Consider the following 18,647-nt stretch of genomic DNA (forward strand, 5'->3'; position numbering starts at 1 on the left):
AATGATGATGAGATAATACTTGTACCTACCTTAGGAATTGTTGGGAGTGCTAAATGAACTAATACTTGTGAAGCACTCGCAGAGCACCTGGCACATATTTAATAGTAAGTACTTGGTGTTAGTTGCCGTTTTAGTTTCCCAGGGCTTCTGTAACAAATTACCACTAATTGGGTGGCTTAAAACAACAGAAATTTATTCTCTCATAGTTCTGGAGGCCAGAAGTCTGATATCAAGGTGTCTGCAAGGTTGATTCCTTTTGGAGTCTCTGAGGGAGGCTGCAGGAATCCTTGGCATCCCTCGGCTTATAGACACATCTCTCCAATCTCTGCCTCTGTCTCTATGTGACCTTTCCCTCTGGGCCTGTGTCTCTCAAATCTCTCCCTCTCCTTTCTCTTATAAAGACATCAGTCATTGGATTAGGGTCTACCCTAAATCCAGGATGATTTATTTCAAGACCCTTAACTAAATTACATCTGCAAAGACACTATTTCCAAATAAGGTAACATTCACAGGTATCAGGGCTTAGGACTTAGATCTTTTGGAGGGCCACTATTTCACCCATTACAGTTGTCATAATTATTATTTTCAATTCAGGATCTTATCGTCTCTTGACTGTACTCTTAGTCTCCCTGCTTGCAGCCTTCACATGGCAATCCATTCTCAATAAAGTAGCCCCAGTGATCTTTCCAAAGCATCTTCCTTGCTTACACCCTTCAGGGGCTTCCCATCACCTACAGGAGGACATCTGACATATTGAACCAGGCTGTGACCTGGAGCCTACCTCATCTCTGTAGTGCCATTTCCCACCCCCTCCACTTTGCACATCCCTCTCCACCATGGGATGGCTTTCAGGGTTCCAAATGCACTGCAGTCTTTCATGTCTCCTGGACTTTGCACAGCCTGTTCCCTCTGCCTATATACTATTTTCTTCCCTATTGAAGGGCTATGCATCCTTCAAAATTCAGTTCTTATTTCATCTTCTCTAAGAAGCCTTCCCGGACCCTTCTCTGGCAGCTCCCCCAGATCCCAGAAACTGGCTCCTCCTCCTTAACCCCACTTTATCTTGGGCTCATCCCTGTCACCAAACTATATCTATTATTTTGCAAAGGTCTGTTAATGTTTCTGTTGCTCCTTGAAACTTGCACCTTACTCAACTCTATATCATCAGTGCCAGTGCAGTAGTGGAACCTGAATGATAAATGATTGGTGGATGAATGGATGGGACAAGATAGATGGATAGATGGACGCATGGGTAGACAAATGGATGGACGGATGAGATGGGATGGATAGATAGATGGGTACATGAGTGGATGGATGGATAGATGAGTAGATAGAGACCTTATGGATTTACCTATGGGGTACAATATCCACTGCTCACATGAAGGATGCACCAAAAGCTCAGACTCCACCACTGTACAATACATACATGTCATGGAATTCAACTTGTTGCCTCCTAAGTCTATTAAAATTTTAAATAAACCTTAAAAAATTTTTAAAAAGAGCAAAAAATTTAAAAATCATATTTTACACCTTAAATACATATAGTTTTAATTTGTCAATTATACCTCAATATAGCTGGGGAAAAAAAGAAAAAAGATATATCAAGTGTACATTCATTACCATCCCTCCTGTCCCAGGAGTCCTTTCAGAAAGTATTTAAGGGCATACTACACGCTTAGCACTTAGCTCTTCAGATTGTGGAGCTCAGGGTCATCATTTTGCTCATAAAAGAGCCATTTGTGTGTGTGTCAAACTGCTGAGTCTATGACCTTGCCCAGTGGGAATAGTATCGTTGCCCCTGTTTTGGGCACAAATGACTTGAGTGTTTTCCAAACACCATTAAATGTCAAAGTCCCTGATCCTCAATTTGATCCAAACTGGGCAAAGGAGGGGGTGGAAGACTAAAATTAGAGCTGGCTAACAGGTATAGGATATTAATTCTCAAAAGCTGGATCTCCTTATAAACTCAGTGTGATTTCCTCACAGCAGCTCTCCACAAGGTTTAAGCTGTAACCAAAGGCCCTCACTGCCTGGCTGTACATCCTGTAGTTCACAGCATCATGAAATTGCCCTTAAGGCAAAGCTGACAACACTTTTATTTATCATGCATGGATTTCATGTTAACCCCACCATCCTTTTGCTGCATGTTGATAAGGCAGAAATAGTGAGGCATTTAAACAGCTGATTACAAAGGCTCTTACTTTTTACATAGCAAACCTATCCTTTAGGTTTTCATTTCATATTTTAGATTCCTAAGATATACAATCAATACTAATTAAATTTTTAGAATCTATGAGTTATTTATTATCCTCATCACCAGAATAAAAGCCAATACAGACCTTCTCATGAATCCCAAAAGGGGATATTATTATCATCCTCAGTTTACCAGGGATGAAATTGAGACACAGAAAGGTTAAGTATCTTGCCCAAGGTCCCCACCTAATAAATACAGAGCTGGTACTGGAACCTGGAACCCAGGGCATCCTGGAGCCAACGCTCTCAGCCACTGTCCTTGACTCCTTTGGTAAGGTTGCTGCCAACCAGCATTTGTGAGCATGCTGAGTACCTGCCAGGCACTGTTCTGGGGGCTTCACATGGATTATCTCCTGTTAGCCTCCAAACACTAATGTGGGTTAGGCACTATTCATTTTCTGATTGAGGGATCTGATCTGAGAGAAACAGAGTAACTTCCCTGAGTTTCCACTCACCTTGTAAGCATCTGAGCTGTGGTTTGAACCCAGGGATCTGTGTTCCCTCTCCCACGTGTTCTGTGCTCTCCTCCACAAGACTTTGCATTCTTGTCTCCTCCTGCTCCCAACTCCAACCCCAGATTGAAGGTTTCCTCGATCCGTCCATGTATTAATTCTGTCAGTGCCTGTGCCCACCCTAATAGCACTCCCTCGACATCCCTTTTTCCATCAAAGGTAACATATTCACAAGTTCCAGGGACTAGAACCTGGTCATCTTGGGGCCATTATTCTAACACTGCTATGTCATTCTGTGGATCTCTCACATGAATCCAGCAGGATCCTCCTGCTGCTCTCCCTGCTGGCATCTGCTTCCCTTCCTCAGCCCTGGCAGCCAGAGTGATCTTTTAAAATGTAAATACATCCCTTCACAGCTTGCTTAAACCCTCCCAAGGCTGCGATCTTGTCCAGCCACTCTCTGGCCTCCTCGCTACTCCTTCAACATGTGCTGAGCACAGTCACATCACAAAGGCTTTCCATGCACTGTTCCATCAGTATGTGCACAACCCCATTGCTGGCTCCATTCAGGTCTCCCTGATGGATTGTTCCCTCCTCCTGTCACACCTAAACCAGCAGCCCCGCACCACTGTCCCCTTAGTGTGGTTTTTCTTTAGAACATTTCTGAAGTCATGGTATGGACTTCTCTACTTTTAATGTCTCTTTCCCTGGATCCCTGGATTGTAAGTGCAAAAAGGCAGCTGATCTCCAGTACATGGGACAATGGCTGATTCTGAGTGTGGGCCTAAAACACGTGCCAGGATGGAAGGAAGGAGGAAGGAAGGAAGGAGGAGGAAGGAGGAAAGGAAGGAAAGAAGGAGGAAAGAAGGAGGAAGGAAGGACAAAAGAAGGAAGAAAGAAGGAAGGAAGGAAGGAGGAGAAAGGAGGAAAGGAAGGAAGAAGGATGGAAAGAGGGAAGAAGGAAGAAGGAAGAAGGAAAAAAAAAAAAAGGAGTGACAGAAGAATTTGCTTCAGTTGACTGTTCTTTTTGTGGTGGTTATCTAAGTCCTTACCCCTGAGAGGATAATATTCCAAGTACTTCAGAAGGAAAGGAATCACTTTTACCTCTTTCAAATGCATATTTCTTATTTTTAAAACTTTTTGTTTCTTCATAATATTTGTACGTATTTATGGGATGTGCAATGATCAAGTCAGGGTATTTCAGATATCCATCACCTCGACTGTTTACAATTTCTATGTGTTGGGAACATTTCAAGTCTTCTAGCTGCTTTGAAATACAAATTTTTTAGAATACAGCTAAATGTTCCCGACATCTAAAGGGTCCCACACAGGCACGTACTTCAAATAGCAAGTTCATCACCTGATATTATTACATCTCCCACTTAGAAGCTCTCCGTGCCTCAGGTTCCTCATCTGTAAAATGGGGATAATAAAGAGTGCTACCCTCACAGGGCTGTTACGAGGATTATATTAGTTAATATTTATAAAGCACTTAGGATGGATTCAGGGCCATAGTCAGCACCATGTAATGGTTTATTAAATTTTAAAAAACTTTTATACTTAAATTCAAACTATTCTCTCTGATCCTGAAGTCAAACCTTTATTTAATCTAGCAAGATGTTTGGAAACTTTCAGGTTTGTACTTGACTCAGTTTGTTTCTGCCTTGTTGTAACTCATAAAAATATATACTAGATTTTATTCCTGTGAAGGTAAAATGGCAATAGTGTATCTTTGCCCATTTTCTTTCCCACCAATGATCATATTCTTGCCAAATAAATGTTTTCTCTGAGGACTGGGGTTGTTACAATGTTTTTTAAATAATGGGATTATCAAGTTTAGCATTTTATTGGCTCAGAGGACAAGTGTGAAATCTTGAGGTGCTGGGGTTTGAAACCTGACACCCATTAGTCACTTGGCTCATTAGGTCATCACCTTGGAAAGGCTGCTTCCCCCTATTAATGAAAAGCCTGCTTCATTTGTTTTGGCTTGAACCTACTTAACAGTGTCTTTCATTCAGTGACAGACTGTTTTCCTTGGAAGCTAGGGAGTCCGGTGATTTTGGAATAAACTTGGAGTCTGGCTGGAAGTTCCCAACTGAAAGTGAAATGATTTCACTCATAGCGGTTAGGGGAGAAAGCCAGGCAGATCTTTGGAAAGTGGATTTTGAGTATTGGAGGCTATTCGTGATGGTGCCTTAGGAGATAGGACCTAACATTTCTGGGGGTGATATGGACAAACCATTTTATTATTCTGTTTCAACACTATGCTGTGTTTTATTTAAATGAGTTTGAAATGCAGGGTTCTGATATCTGTTCTTGCTTTTTTTTCTACCTAGAACAGAAAGCACTTTCAGGCTGTTCCTGGGAGGCAAGAATAGATTGAAACGATACTACTGTATGTAGATGCAAAGCAGGCACTTTCTGGGGGAGACTGAGTGAAGGCTGCCTTGGAGGACTAAGGGTTGGGTAGACAGAGTCAGAGGAAGCTTTGGTTGGGAGAAAGATAGTGGATGTAGCCCAAGCCCAGGGAGGGGATTCACTGGCACTTGTTCCAGCAGCTATGAGCAGAAACTGGGGAAGGACAGCCCTCAGAGCATAGAGAGAGGCAGCTCAGGGAGCCATTGGTTGGTTGTCTAGGTTAGAGGGGCTACTGGCTGAGCAGGAGCTACCCAGATGTCCTGCACTCTTGCGTCAGTAATCAAAGTAGACTTTCTTGTTCTTGGAGAGAAACCCACTCTCTCGTCTCTCTCAGTTCTCCTGATATTCTAAGTCCCAGAATAGAGATTTTTTTTTTTAACCAGGGGTCCACAGGTCTTCTAAGAATGTCCTTCTAAGAATTCAAAGAGTTTCTGAAACCTCAGAAACTATACACAAAATACTGTGTGCATGTGCATTGCTCTGGGAAAGAATCCATAGTTCTTAACAGATTCTTAAAAGGATTCTATGAACTTCCCTCCCCTAAACCTTAAAATCACAGTTCTAATGGTAGCAAAAACGACACAGTAGAACACTCTGTACTTTTGTCTTCTTCAGTCTCTCATGATAAATGCAAAATTTGGCATAGCCAAAATGTTGCAAAAAGGTTCATTATAGCATCAAGACCTTGGATTGCAAACTCTGCAGGTAAGAGACAATGACCAGGTTAGCAAGAGTTAAGAGCATTCATGAGCAAATGTTGGTCTAGGCTCAAGGGCCACATTGGGTATACCTAGGCAGAACTGGTGCTGAGATGAACAAGCCACTCAGGAGTTTTCACTGGAACACAGGCACATCTACATGGAAACACATCCAGAGGGATATAGGTATCAACAAATAAATAAGATTATGCTCATAATTACAAAATAGAGTCCCTTAAGCACCTGCAATATGCCAGGAGCTTTGGATACATTATGTCATTTGATTGTCACAATATCTTATGAAATGGATACTATTATCTTTCCCCTTTTACGGATAGAATAATTCAAGCTCAGAGAAGTCAAGTAAATTTCTCAAGGTCATGATGTGGTTAAGAACTGGAATGTAAGGTCAGGTTTGTCCTATCTATGCTTCCTCCCAACTTAAGTAGCTTGATCACATGCACACAATCATCACAGCGGCTTGTGGGTTACCAATTAATCTGACTGGATCTTCTTCAAGTTTGTGACATTATGATTTTTAGAGTTAACTGAAAGAGTGACAAGTCAAGCAGTTGATTTGCAAGCCACACACTATGTTAGGAATTAGGAGGAATAACCACTTTTCTTTCCCAAAGGGACTGACAGGCATACCCAGAGGGGGTGGGATTTCTGGAACTCCATGAAGTTAACAAGAGGAGACTTGGGAAGTTAGAAGAGGGAGGGGGAGGCTGCATTCCAGGCATAGCTCATGGTATGAGAAAGCACCAAATTTGGAGTGGGACAAACAGATGAAGAAGGTGTCAAGTTCTCTGGGGAGGAGTGGAGGGTACTGGAGGCCAAATACAGGGTAAGGCTCTAGCAAGATGCTGTGGTGACTTAGCTGAGCCTAACACACAGGAGAACCATCCCAGAACCCCAGGAATCTCCCTTCTCCCCAAACCAACAAAGGGAGGTCCCACACAATGATGGGGACAGAGTCCCAGATGGAAATTGACTGCCTGATCTACAGGAAGACCTTCAGTTCCATCAGAGAACTCTCTGATCACAGGAAAAGCTATCTTATTTGCAATGACTTGTCCACTTGCAAAAGATGGTGTGACAAGGGCTTGCTTTAAGGGGAGTGGGAAGTAAGACATTAGAGGAAGAAAGACAGTGACCGAGTGGGAAGAAAGGAAACCATGAAGGACCTACAGGAGGCACCTGGGTTGCAGCACAGGCAGCAACAAGAATTCTACCCTCAGTTATGGGAGGACAGCACTTGATCCAGCCCAGATGGTGACATGCCACAACCTCCCTCTCCCCTAGTCCCACCCCAGAGGAGCTGCCCCCGCAGAGAAGCAACTGACAGAGAAGCACCCCTATAGAAACCAAGCTCAACTTTGCAGCAGAAGTGGCCCTGCCAGCCGCCCCCCACCCCTTCTTCTCTTCATGGGGACAGACACTGCTTTCTTTGGGGAAGCCTGGAGTGTGGCTGAGTCTCCATTTCCTGAAGGGTTGGGCCAGATTTGGGAGCTCATGGGAGTTAGGGAACTGCTTTCTCTCATGCACAAGATCTGAAGTCTTCTTCCTGCTCATGCCTTTCTCAGAAGGGAAGGGTGCAAATGCTCCTATGAAAACACCTCCCTTTGTCAGGTCTGCACAGGGTCCTCTAGAGCGGCTTCCTTCTGTGTGTTGGCTCGCACGGCCTTCTTCCAGGGAATTCCACAAAGCTCCTGGCTCCCAGTCAGGCATCTGCCTTCGTGTTTACTCTGTTCCCACCCCCACCTCCCCAAGTATGCCTACCCCTCTAGTGGGATAAATTTAGCTCTGAATGAATGCAGAAGGAAGAACACATTAAAGTAAACACAGACCAAACAGATTTCGAATATAGCTTTGGCATACACACAAACTGATACAAAAGATCCAAGTTTTTCTGTTTCCTTCTCTCCCATTCATCTCTGTTTCTCCCATCTCATCTTCAGACCACTATACCCTTTTCTGCACTTATTTAAGCTAGTAAATATGTAGGTCAGAATGTGGGGCTGTTTGTCTTCAAACCTCATAAAGCAGAAATCACTGGAGTGACTGAGAAACATCAAAGAGTCTAAGAGAGCCCTGGCTGGTGTTGGTCATTTTCATTTACTGGTTTGATTCTCTTAGAAACCCATCTGAAACTTGGAAGCATCTTTTTCTTACATGTTGGCACAGCCTTTTCTCCTGGTGGGCAGAGCCTGTGGCAGCTATAAATTTTGCAGAGTCTCCCAAACATTCTCCCACCGACTAGTCGTCACATCTCTAAGCCCTAACTTTGAATCTTGTCTTTCACCGTAGTTCTTCCCACTCGGAGAATTTATAGTTCTCAAAGCACTTTCTCATTCATAAGCTCCTTTAATCTTACAAGAGTCTCGTGGGGGTAGTTAGCTTATCCTGTTCTCAGTTTACAAACAGAAAACCTATTTCCATCTTAAAAATAGAGAACCTCAGCTCAGAGCAGGTAAGTGACTTGTAGGAGGTCACACAGTAAATGGCAGAGGTACGATTAGGACCGAGGATAGAGACATCGTCTTGTGTTCATTCCACCCCCTTGAGCTGTTCTGGGGAAAGGCAACTTGTCTAAGATGCCCCAGCTAGGAGGGTTACACACTAGCAAGGAGCAATTTTTGAGATCGTCTGGCTATTTATTACCTCTCAGTGAGACAGGCTCAGCGTGGCTGGGCACAATGGGATCCATTTTGCCAGAATATGGAGGGTGGGCATACAGGGTTGAGACCTCTGTCATTCCAGAGGGCATCAGGAGGGCACAGCATCTGTAGGTGTGGGAGCTGAAGCTGGGCCTTCCCAATTGCATTACTCATTCTCCAACCAGCAGGGTAGACAGGATTTAGTGGGTAGGCTACCATCCCTCCACTGCCAACCCCGCAGGAAATCTCTCTCTTGTCAGCAGTGCTGACTTGCACATGTGCATGGCATTATCGAATCACGGTGAACAATGAAAGTGTAGATGGCCACACTACAGAAAGGGATTCTGAGCTGACGGGGCACATCGTGGTCATTGTGCTAAGGCAAACTAGGCTGGGCCCTAAGCTCTCTGTGAAGCCAGTGACCTGACTGTGTCTATTGGCATCAGATAGCCAGGCTGGGGTAGAACCCGGTCTTCCCAAAGATTTTATAGTTTGTAGCTAATTCATACCCAAACCAAGAATTGACTCTAACACAGGAGCACCTTTAATATATAGGCATGTAGCTCTCTTCCTAATACTCAAAGATTAAGCTTTCCTTTCCATCTTTTCCCAGGACTTAATCTATCTCCCCTTAAAAATTCTCTTTTAATTCCTTTTTATTTATAATTACTAAATTGACCCAGTCTAAAATATAAGACCAGAGATGTCTATGGATCATTAAAAAGAGTCTGGTAAAGAAATTTCTTGACAATAAATGACATAGCACAGAATTCTCCTTTTTCAAAGATGAAAAAAGAGAAGTACCGACTGAGCACCGAGCAGGGGAGGTGCTGGGTTATGTGGGCGTGGAGGAGGGAAGGGGCTGGGTCACGTGGACACCGAGGAGGAGAAGAGCTGGGTCACGTGGACACCGAGAAGGGGAGGTGCTGGGTCACGTGAGCACCGAGAAGGAGAGGTGCTGGGTCAGCTGAGCACCAAGGAGTGGGGCAGTGCTTGGTCATGTGAGCACCGAAGAGGGGGCGGTGCTTGGTCACATGAGCACCAAGGAGGGGAGGTGTTGGGTCACGTGGACACCAAGGAGGGGGAAAGTGCTGGGTCACGTGGACACGGAGGAAGGGAGGTGCTGAGTCACGTGAGCACCAAGGAGGAGAGAAATAAAAAAAAAATAGTACCTACCAATGTGAGAAATTTTAAGAATACTGATATTTCACTTTTCTTTCTTTTTTTTTTTTTAAAAAAGCCTATGTATATATGGGTTGATAAAATCAAGTAATTCACTTAATTTGGTCTATGGCACTTTTAGTGAAGTAATGATTGGGTTGAGTAATTAGGACCTGCCCTTTTGGGTCACCTACTGCGGCCAATCACAAGCGTTTTGTATCTCTTTTCATTGTTTCTCACAATATCCCTGTGAGGGGGCTGAGATTCCGACTTGTCTTTAGAGCTCATGTCCTTTCTGTGTCATATCCACCTCCTACTTCCTGATCTCACTTTTCAAAACTTTTATCATTAATGAGACTATCCTGAACCAAAATCTGAATAACACAATATTGTCCCCAAACTCATTTCATACACCAACCCAGTGACACTGGACATCACATATTTTTACTGCCATCTTACAACTAAGGAAACTGTAGTTCTGATCTGTTATGTGATTTGTGCAAGGTGTCACAGCAAAGTACACGTAGAATGATCTCTAACAATTCTGCTCTGATTCCTGTACACTCTCCTTATACCACCTGCTTTCCTCTGGCAACTCATCATGGTGAAATACTAATATTCATTTCTAGCCAAATTTCCAATTGCTCATTTTCAGTCTGCTATGTAGAGACCTTAGTCAACATGTACCTTAAGCGGCATCCAACCTCGTCTATTTTTCACAGTGGTGCTCTGTTTTCTAACTTCTTTTCTCTGTCTTCTTGCTCCATGGGGACTCTCTGCATGGATCTATCATTTGAATCCCACACACACCTGAAATCCCATCAATTTTTCCAAAGAGCTGACAACCACAGGAGCCAAGAGGACCCCAAGCAGTGTTCTCCTTCTTTTGAATCTGTGCAGCTATCACATATGTTTAAATGACCATGTATTCCAGAAAGATCTCAGGCAAAAGAGAGCTAATTCAAATACAAACATTTTGGGGAACCGTGGCATTCCTTTCAAAATTACTTTTGTCAAAGGAAAGCTTCAGGTTGCTGAGAAATTTCCCACTTTTAGCTACTACTCAACCAGACTTTAACTTTTATTCACATAATAGGCCTTGGCAAGTCATTTCCCTCTTGGTTTACAGAACTCCTGTTCTCCCCACAAGGGAATAGGCTATGATCCTGTCTAATTCCTAAAGGCCTCATGTCCTAAAATAGATTATGAAATTTTTATTAACAAAACATCTATTTTGCATATCTAGCATTCTGTATCCTTTTGTATGATGTTTTACAATGTAGTATCTGTCATAAAAACTATTAAACTGTACAGATGGTGCTTATGCAACACAATTTAATGTCTCAGCAAGAACTAGTAATTTGTTACCTACATGAAGCACCATTGTCATGTATCTTTCCAGATTTTAAATGTTTGGAGGGCAAATAGTCACCAATATAGTTGTGGCACTAGACTATGAATTCTTTGTAATATCAGGCCATAGCCTAAATTCTAATATAAAATAGTTATACAGGAAAAGTTTATTAAAGAAATGGCATAATTTGGACTATAATGTCTGTGTTTGTAATGGGCTCAATGATTTTAAGATAATAAAATTTAGGGATTTGAAGGGAGAAGTGTTGGCACAGGAGAAAATGTTTTCCCTCTGCTCTTTGGCCAAGCATTCATGTTATATGCCTTCCCGTTTCACTTAGGGTTCTTAGTCACAAGCAACAGAAATGGATTCTAGGTGATAGAAGCAGAAAAGGAATGAACTGAAATTTTGCTAAGTAGTTCACAGAATAGTTGTGAAACCTAAAGAAGAAAGCTCAGGCAATGGGCAAGACCAAAGGTGAGCTACTAGCCTGAAAGATTTAGCCTCTAAAATGCCGTGTCTTCAAAATTCTTGGCAGGTTCACGTGCCTAACTGAGCCCAGATTGCATGCCACACCATAGCTTCTGGGGAAGCAAATGTCTAGCGTTTCTCAGCTTCCAGGATGGGATATGGCTCTTCCTCTCACCACGGCTCATATTATGGGAATTCTCCAAAGATGGGAAGAAGTCCACAAGTTGTGCAGTCTATATATATATATATATATATATATATGAAAGAGTCTACTGTACTGCCTAACTGGCCATATCCCCAGTGTCTAGCATTCTGAATTTCCTCTCTCCTTTGACTTTTTGTGATACCTGCTTTGAAAATCCTCAGCATTGAGTAAATACAGCCATTGCTTATCGTGGACCTCAAGCAATGAAACATCAGTGAAGAAGTACACGGAATTGGCCATGAGTCTTTGGTTTATTCCTAATAAATTCAATTAGTACAATGGTTCCAAACACATCTCTAACCCCCACCTCACCTCGTAAAAATTTAATTCTGTGTAGATATTCAGGATATTCTGATCCAGGCTTCTGGATAGGAACCATGTCAGTTTTTCTCATTTCCCACAACTCCTTTACAAACCATTTTTGTTTTTCTGAGGCTCCACCCCCACCCCATCAGTCTCAACCAATGACCCATCCTTCAACTGGGAAAACCAGGCGACCTGACGCAAACTCACTCAACTTTTCTCTACTCACTCTTTAACTCAAAATTTCTTCTTGTTTTACCCATTCCATCCTCCTGCCCAGCTTTATTCTTCCTTCTTTCCAATTGGTCATCGATGATAACCTGGAAGCCCTCTGGTCTAATCTGAGACTTTGCCGAATACTTACCTCCTCTTTTGAATATGTCCTTGGCCTCACTTCCCTGCTGTCTAATTCCTTTTGACCCCAAAACATTCAAGTCTTACCTGACTTAAAACCCTTCAACTAGATCCTGTGCTACCCTCCTCTTCCCCCATCTTCGTCTTTCACATCTAAAGATCTGAAAGGAGCAGTTTGTACTCATGGATGCTTCTCCCCCACCCCTCACTTGTTCCTCAACTCTCCTAAGTGCTTCCAGTGTCACCCTCCGGACATGTGCTGCTCTCCCAGCCTCTCTCGTGCTGCTGGAGCTGATGGCTCGTCTTGGTCTGCACCCTCCCTGATCTCTCAGGAGCATGTGACCCTGTTGAAAACCTCCTTCCTCCTGTTGCGTCTTTTGGTGCAAATCCCTCCTTCTACTTCTCAGGTGATACTTTGCCGGGCTCTCTCCTCTTCTTGCTCTATTTTCTCATCCTGGCTATTCTCATTTCTTTAGCTATAAACACGAACGAAGTAGATGACATTCAGATGAGTGTCCCCAACCTTGATTCTTCTATTCTAAAGTTCAGATCTTTCCGGCTGATCACTTCCAAAGGATGTCCAGGATCTTTTCCTTCCCCGTTTCCCCTTCCATCACTCCTTTTAAAAAATGTATTGGGGTTATATAGATAAAACATAAAATTTTCCATTTCAACCACCTTTAGGTGTACAGTACGATGACATTGAGTACATTCACATTGTTGTACTCCATCATTCCTTTGCAATATCTGTATAGCTGGGGGAGGGGAGGACAATTTCTGGTTCACTTGTTTATTACTGGGATCTGCCCCACCTCCACATCACAGGCCACGCCTGGTGCTTAGTGGTTAAGAACGTAAGTTCTGGAGGGTCTTAGCTGAGTTTAAACCCCAGCTCTATAACCCTGGCAGAGCCCCTCAACTTATCTCTAGTCTCATTGTCCTCATCTTTGTATTCTCTCCTTTCATTGGGTACACAGTCACCCTGATGCAGTAATCACAGCATTGTTTATTGCTGAGCAAACCTCCCTCAAATAACTTGTCCTGCTGGGGCGCGTGCTGGAAATGAAAAGAAAATGACACGTTTGAAGAAAGTGATGGGTCTTAGCCAGAAAATACAGGTTTCTGATATATTGGAGTGGGAAGCTGAATCTGACATTGGTTTGGATTTAAGAAACAAACAGCTCCACCTATACCTGTCATGAAAAAGAAGGGAAAACAATCAATCAGGAAAACGATTTTGGTGAGTGCATCCATCTTCGATCAGAGTGGCAATTGCTCATCAAGTGACAGGTAAAAACCTCCATGAAAATTGAAAGGGTGATTTGGTTGAATTGAAAGAATTTACTCAGGAAACAGGTGGTTTGGGGGAATTTGATGCGTATACAAGTATATTTTTAAATGCCATTAAATCCCGCATTTATAGAATCACCACAGATCTAAAAAAGCCACACTGGTTTTTTTTTAGTGTTCATTTCATTTTATGGAGGAATGCTGGGAATTCTAGGAGGTTCCTCCTGGATGTTAAGAGACATTTTATTTGTTTTTGGCATTTATTTCCTTTTGGACTGGGTCATATCTATCTCTCACATCCAGCCCAGAGCCTGTCACAGAAGACCCACTTTAGTACCATATGGTATCCTGTTTAGTAAAGAATAGGTGAAGTATCTTAGTGACAAGATCCTGCTTTTCCTTTTAGAGACAGTGTATAGAAGTAAAGCCCCTCAAACGGTTTCAATCCAGAAGGCCACAGGATAATATAAGAGGACATGTTTGTAAAGCTCTTTACAAAGCACCTTTACATACTTTATCTCATTCATCTCTAAGGATACCTCTGTGAGGTAACTGTTGTGATCCTCCATTTTTTCAGATGAGGAAACTGAGGTTCAGAGTGGTTGAGTTACCTAAGGTTTCACAGCTAATAAATTGTCAAGCTCAGGCCAGAGAACTATAAACTCTGGGCTGTCTTTTCAAGTCACGTTTGGTCTCACCAGAAGGGTGGCCTATTTGGAGATACATATACCCTGCCACAGGCTGACCTGATGTTTGAGAATCCGGCCATCTAAAGCGTGTGGGCCATGTGGGTGAGGCAGCCCTTCCCTACTGGAAATGTCCCCACGTGGAGCCCAAGCGTCTGGCATGAGCTAGAAGGAGCCCGGAACTCTGGGTGGCCGCAGCCCTCACGTAAGGGCACGTGCTCGGGTCCTGCATTCCGCCAGACGCCCCTCCACTGGTATCCGCTCTGCGGAGGCGCCACCTCTGCTTCAGCCCCAAGGGAGCGCATGTCCCTCGGGCACGCCAACCGTGCGCCCTAGCCAGTCGCCTGCGCCCGCGCCCGCGCCCCAGGTGCTCACTTGCTCGCGCGTCGCCCGTCCGCGCTTCGGGGACCCGCCGCGGTGGCCGCCCGGGTGTCTCCCACCCTCCCGGAGCCGCCTCGGGCCGCGGCCGCGGGTCCCCCACACCCCAGGGGCGGAGCGAGGCTCTGAGACGTCAGGGCGGAGAGCGAGCGCGGGGCTAGCGCGCCCTCCCGGCGGCTGCCCGCGGCCCACGTCCTCGGCTGGTGCGGCCGGCGGCGGCGGCGACCGTGAGATGCAGTCAGCGGCCGCGCTGGGGCGCAGCCAGGCGGCCAGGCGGGCGGGGGCCAGAGGCTGAGCCCGGGCCAGCCCGCCGTGCGCACAGCTCTGCCCGCCGCCCCCGAGCGGATCCCCAGCCGCCCCTCGGCTCTCCGCTGGCGTCTACCAAAGCCCCCCCGGGTGCCCATCAATTTCCTTGGGTGACTACAGCGTGTGTTTTGTTTTTCTTTCTTTTTCCCCTGCCTGTGTGCCCTTGTCCAGGATGGCAGAGGCGGAATTGCACAAGGAAAGGCTGCAAGCCATAGCAGTAAGTCCACTTTCATTTTATTTTCTTGCTCTATTGTCTGGGGTGGAAGGGGACTCTGAGGGTTTCGGGGTGAGCGGCCTTCCAGCACAGGAGCCGCAGGGCATGCGTTCCGGGGATAAAAGTCTGTCAAGGCTCAGCTATGCTGCCTTTCTTTTCTACGTCTGTAGCTAGAAACCCCCAGGGCGCGCTTTGGACTGGGGATTTGACTGTGGAAGGTTGGCTTAGAAATAAGATGCTTGCTGCTGGGCTTTGGGGAAAGACTAAACAGAGGCATGGGGGGCGACTCCTGGAATATTGTCACCCAGGCCTTAGGAATACATTGACTTCACGCGCTGGAGAACAGAGAGCATGGTGACCCGGACGGTGGCTGCTGCCACCCTCTCTGCGGAAGCCTTCCGCCTGTTAAGTGAAACACCAGGAGTCAGCTCCTCAGCTGGCCACGCGGTAGAACCTCCTCCCAGAAACCCGGAATGTTAGTTTTCCCTTCTTTGATATTGACAAGGGCACTGGCGCAAGCCATCATCCTGGAGGGGTCTGGGGACTTCTTACACCTGGGTCCTGGGAAAAATATTCCAAGAGAGCCTCCTACTTATGGGTGTGGATAATCTGAAAACCTATTTTCAGAATACAAAGGAGCAACCAGTTTTGGCAAAGTTCATATGTACTTTCAGAAAAGTGTACCCATGTGCATCTTGGGTATAAAAAAGAACTCTCTGAAACTGCCTAGATTTGAGCAATCTTGCCCCAGTGTTGCCAACGATCCACAGATGTGGTATTTTTACTGGAGCCACCACAGCTGGATTATATATTTCCTTTGTGGATGAGGGAATGATTACTGCTGCTGTATGAAATAATAACAATTAAAAGAGAAGGTCTGTTAACATATTGGCATAAAAGAATCTCCAGACATTTTCCACCTAAATACTTTTTTTCCCCTTTGTCCAGGAGTTCCCTGGAAACACATTCTAAATTTGTTGGAGAAATAGTGTGTAATGTTCTGGAAGCAAAGTATATTAAAGTGTTTTCAAAAGCCTTTTTTGGACAAATTCTTCATTGGGAAAATGCACACAAGGCCCTTCTCTCTCTCTCTCTTTTTTTTTTTAAAGAAGCATTTGATGTGGTCTCCATGGCTCTGAGACCCTCTTTCTCAAACTGCTCAAATCTGAAGTGTCTTGGAAACTTTAGTGCCGGAGAGGGAGATGTTTGTTGGCGATGCTGAAATGCTATGGTTTGCCTATTAGGCAATCTTTGAACTGGGTCCTCAGAACATAGGAACACTGTTTTTCTCTTTTCTTTCCCTCTCCCCCTGTGCATGTGTATTTTGGTGGTTCATGAATGGTATCTCAAGTTGGTGGCAAGGCAGTGTGGCCAGTATGTCATGAACTTGATAAGAATGGAGATATTGAGTTATTGGTGCCATGTAGCTAGCGGGTGTTTTGTGTAAGCTGGATAATAGGCCACTTTAACTGTTGACCAAGTGGCTGCTCCGGAGAGTGCTCGCTGGCTCCCATAGGCTGCTGCTGAAGGTCTCCAACAGTTGTCACATTTTCTGCCTTTGCACGGTCAGCTTTTACTGGATGTCTGAGGAACAGCTGAACCCCATGAAAGGACTTGCTTTCCAAACATGCAGCCAGTAGCAGCTACTAGTGAGGCCACCCCTTTCCAAATGGGGTTGAGTAATCCCAGCAGAGGCCAAGTAGATTTTCAAGAAAGATCCAGGCAATCTTTGGGAATTCTCTTCAGTGTATGAGAAGAATAAACACAACTATTCACTCATGCCTATTCAGTTGTGGAATTAAGTTTGTGTAGCTGGGGAGCTGTGGATGATTCTAATGACTGTGTCAGCACTGGTGCACATTTACAGTTGGCCCTCCATCTGTGGGTTCTACGTCCATGGATTCAACCAACCTTGGTTCAAAAATATTGGAAGAAAAAAATGAATGGCTGTGTCTACTGAATATGTGCATTTTTTCTTGTCATTATTCCCCAAACAATATAGTTTAACCAACTATTTACATAGCATTTACATTTTGGTAGGTGTTATAAGAAATCTGGAGATGATTTAAAATCCATGGGAGGATATGTATAGGTTATATGCAAATATTATGCTTTACTTTTTTAGAGAGAGAGACAGGATCTCCCTATGTTGCCCAGGCTGGTCTCAAACTCCTGGGCTCAAATAATTCTCCTGCCTCGGCCTCCCAGAGTGTTGGGATTATAGGTGTGAGCCACTGTGCCTGGCCTATTATGCCATTTTATATCAGGGACTTAAGCATCCTCTGATTTTGGTATCTGAGGGGCATGCTGGAACCAATTCCCTAAGGGTACCGAGGGATGACTATATGTTGTTGTCAGGGTAGATTTTCTAGCAGTGACATTACTGTGTGTGTGTGTGTGTGTGTGTGTTTGTGTGGAATTGTCAGGGGAGGGTGGGAAATGTGTGGCCATATCAGTAAACAGTTTTGTGCCACACTTTGGTCTAGAATGCACTCTCCAAATTCGGCAAACCCTGCCTCTCTTTGCCAAGTTCTCAGGGGACCCCAAAGAGCTCACAAGCCTGCACCCCGAACCTGGTACTCCTGAAGTCCCTGGAGGTGTGAGGGAAGAAGAGAACGGGTTCTCTCATCTTCACCTACTTGGGCTACTCTCCAAGAGGCAGAGCAGAGAGACTGGGACTCCAGTCTGCAGGGGCTTGGGCAATCTCGTGGGCTGGTTGTAAGGTTTAGTTGGACGGAGGTAAAGCACCTGGCATGCAGGTATGAAGGTGTCGAGGCAGTGCCCTCCATTCCTGTCCATACTGCTGCCTTCCTTGTCCTGGCGGCGGGTGGGTCAGGAGCAACATCTCTGAAGTGGAAAGAGTAGGAACAGCCTTCTTTTTAATCCTTTCCTTCAACTGTGACTGGAGGTCGCGGCCCCACCCAGCATGAGATCCTCCACCCACTTCAGTCAGAAGCAGGGATTGTGATTTGAGGATTCATTCGTCCACTGGTTCAGTGGATATTTACAGAGTGCCTCCTCTGGGAAAGTACTGGCAACACTGAAAAGTCAATGTCCCCAAGTTTCAACCACGAGAGGGAAGATTTCACCCTTGGCACACTTAATTTCTAAAAGGACAGAAGTCCTGTGACCTAAGATATTTGTCACATGATCATTTGTGGTATTTTCCCCCAAAGGAAATAAAATACTTAAGACACTACAATGCTTTAATTGAAGCTTCCAGTTGAGTCCAGAGACTAATCAATGAGAGAAGATGACTCTCATTCTATTTCTTGCCAATAGAAGAGCAGGTCCATCTTTGACAACTGTCTCTACCGCCACCTGCTCCTTTCATCTGTAGGAATACTGCCCAAACTAAGTTTAGAGCACAGTAAAATGCCTCTGCCACAGAATGGATGTGAATGGTAATCCCACGAAATAATAATAATAATTGCTATTTATTGG

The 18,647-nt window shown here is 44.6% G+C and overlaps 1 protein-coding gene across 6 annotated transcripts in view; it reads left to right on the top strand.

Moving 5' to 3' along the window:
- Window positions 1-14,870: 14,870 nt before the first annotated feature.
- Window positions 14,871-18,647, top strand: part of PALM2AKAP2 (PALM2 and AKAP2 fusion) — a 313,634-nt gene continuing 309,857 nt past the window's right edge. For 4 of the 6 annotated variants that reach the window (XM_069476660.1, XM_069476661.1, XM_069476665.1 and 1 more), the window contains exon 1: window positions 14,947-15,206. In XM_069476660.1, the coding sequence (XP_069332761.1) occupies window positions 15,162-15,206 (45 nt within the window). In that variant the 5' untranslated portion in view covers window positions 14,947-15,161. Of the gene's footprint in view, window positions 15,207-18,647 lie in introns of all 6 variants that reach the window. The other 2 variants (XM_069476663.1, XM_069476664.1) reach the window with 1 other exon arrangement.

This window comes from Eulemur rufifrons, chromosome 7 (genome assembly GCF_041146395.1).
Source record: "Eulemur rufifrons isolate Redbay chromosome 7, OSU_ERuf_1, whole genome shotgun sequence".
Taxonomy (NCBI): domain Eukaryota; kingdom Metazoa; phylum Chordata; class Mammalia; order Primates; family Lemuridae; genus Eulemur; species Eulemur rufifrons.